The following is a 1,733-nucleotide window of genomic DNA, read 5'->3' on the forward strand; positions in this document are numbered from 1 at the left end:
TAATATATAATAATAATAATAACAACAATATTATTATTATTAGTAGTATTATTATTATTTTATTGTTGCTGCTGTAGTTTTTATTTCTATCAACTAGAACAAAAATACGTTTGATTGTTATTGTAAAATTGCACCATTATGGTGTTTTTTATCTACTGTAATTCTAAATAATTTGAATTGCTTTTTTCCTTCTGTACATTAATATTTTTTTCTCACATTCTCTTCTTTTCACCGAGGTAAACTTCTCTGTTTTCCCTGTTTTATTATTCTCCATTAGGCGCATGTTCCCATTCCTGAGTTTTAACATCTCCGGCCTGGACCCCACAGCCCACTACAATATCTTTGTAGACGTGATACTAGCTGATCCCAATCACTGGAGATTTCAAGGGGGCAAGTGGGTGCCTTGTGGCAAGGCGGACACCAATGTACAAGGCGAGTCCCAATTAACACTTTCCCTTTTTAGTCTCTGACACTCTTTTAGGTGAGAAACATTAATTAGAGCCTTTTGTGATCTGAAAAGGAATGAAAAGCCTTGCTATAGGAGCAGATGATAGAGGGGGGAAAAAAAGAAGCTAGAGAAAAAAAAATAATAATATGCAAATTATCTAATGTTTGATTCTGGGATAAAAGGATTAATGATAAGGTGGATGTGAAATTTCAGAAAGTATAATTTGCATCATGTGTGCTTTTCTTGGAACAGGTAACAGGGTGTACATGCATCCGGACTCTCCCAACACAGGAGCACACTGGATGAGACAGGAAATTTCATTTGGGAAGATGAAGCTCACTAATAACAAGGGGGCTTCCAATAACAACGGTCAGGTTAGTGAAATCTGCTAATTAGCAGGTCTGTTATGAGGTCTTTTTTTTGTATTAGAAGTTGTACTCACCAGCAAATGATGCAGCAGTGCAGCCCTTGTAGTCAGTTCCTCCCAGCCTGCCCAGCATGGAGTGTATTTTTAGCATGTGTGTCATTGAACGCCATCTGCATAAGCCATCTCAAACACTTGCAGATACACAGATCAGCCTGGAATAAATTACCGTGCATGTGTGCAAAGTATAGGAGCTTCTGCGATTAGCAAAATTCGCTTGGAATTCGCTAGATATTCGCAACGACTTGTTCCATGGCGGTGTATGTTGATTTTGCACGTTTCCCTTAGTCTGCTGCCTCCTATGAGAGACACTTGGACGCTTTTGTGTCTGGCCGACAGATCCTTCCCATAGAAACCTATATCCATCTGTAGATTTGTACATATGTAACGTGCATGTAGCTTTAGATCCATCTATAGTCAGCCAGAATGTGTATCTGTCCAGTCCATACAACCGAGCTGAGGCTGCTGTCACCTGATCACCCGTCTCTGATATTGCATTGGCAGATGGTCGTCTTGCAGTCTTTGCACAAGTACCAGCCGCGGCTGCATGTGGTGGAAGTGAATGAAGATGGCACAGAGGATACCAGCCAGCCTGGCAGAGTGCAGACCTTCACATTCCCGGAGACCCAGTTCATTGCGGTCACTGCCTACCAGAACACCGATGTAAATACACCTTTCTACTTTCTAGACACGGTCCTAATACCAGCACATATGTGGGGTCATCAGAAAGGCATTTATCAATCACAATGATCATAATAGGAGCAAATATTATTCTTATTGATAATAATAATATTGATAACAATAATAAACATAATAATAATAATAATAATAATATAAATAGATGAAATAATGTTACATGAG

At 39.2% G+C, this 1,733-nt stretch overlaps 1 protein-coding gene across 1 annotated transcript in view; it reads left to right on the forward strand.

The window, feature by feature from the left end:
* The window catches only part of TBR1 (T-box, brain 1), a 6,292-nt gene that overhangs the window by 1,409 nt on the left and 3,150 nt on the right, over positions 1-1,733 (forward strand). The window contains exons 2-4 of the mRNA XM_018556693.1: positions 278-432; positions 701-822; positions 1,377-1,535. Of these exons, the coding sequence (XP_018412195.1) occupies positions 278-432; positions 701-822; positions 1,377-1,535 (436 nt within the window). The remainder of the gene's footprint in view (positions 1-277; positions 433-700; positions 823-1,376; positions 1,536-1,733) is intronic.

This window comes from Nanorana parkeri, unplaced genomic scaffold, assembly GCF_000935625.1.
Source record: "Nanorana parkeri isolate BGI_ZX_2015 unplaced genomic scaffold, ASM93562v1 scaffold247, whole genome shotgun sequence".
Lineage (NCBI taxonomy): Eukaryota > Metazoa > Chordata > Amphibia > Anura > Dicroglossidae > Nanorana > Nanorana parkeri.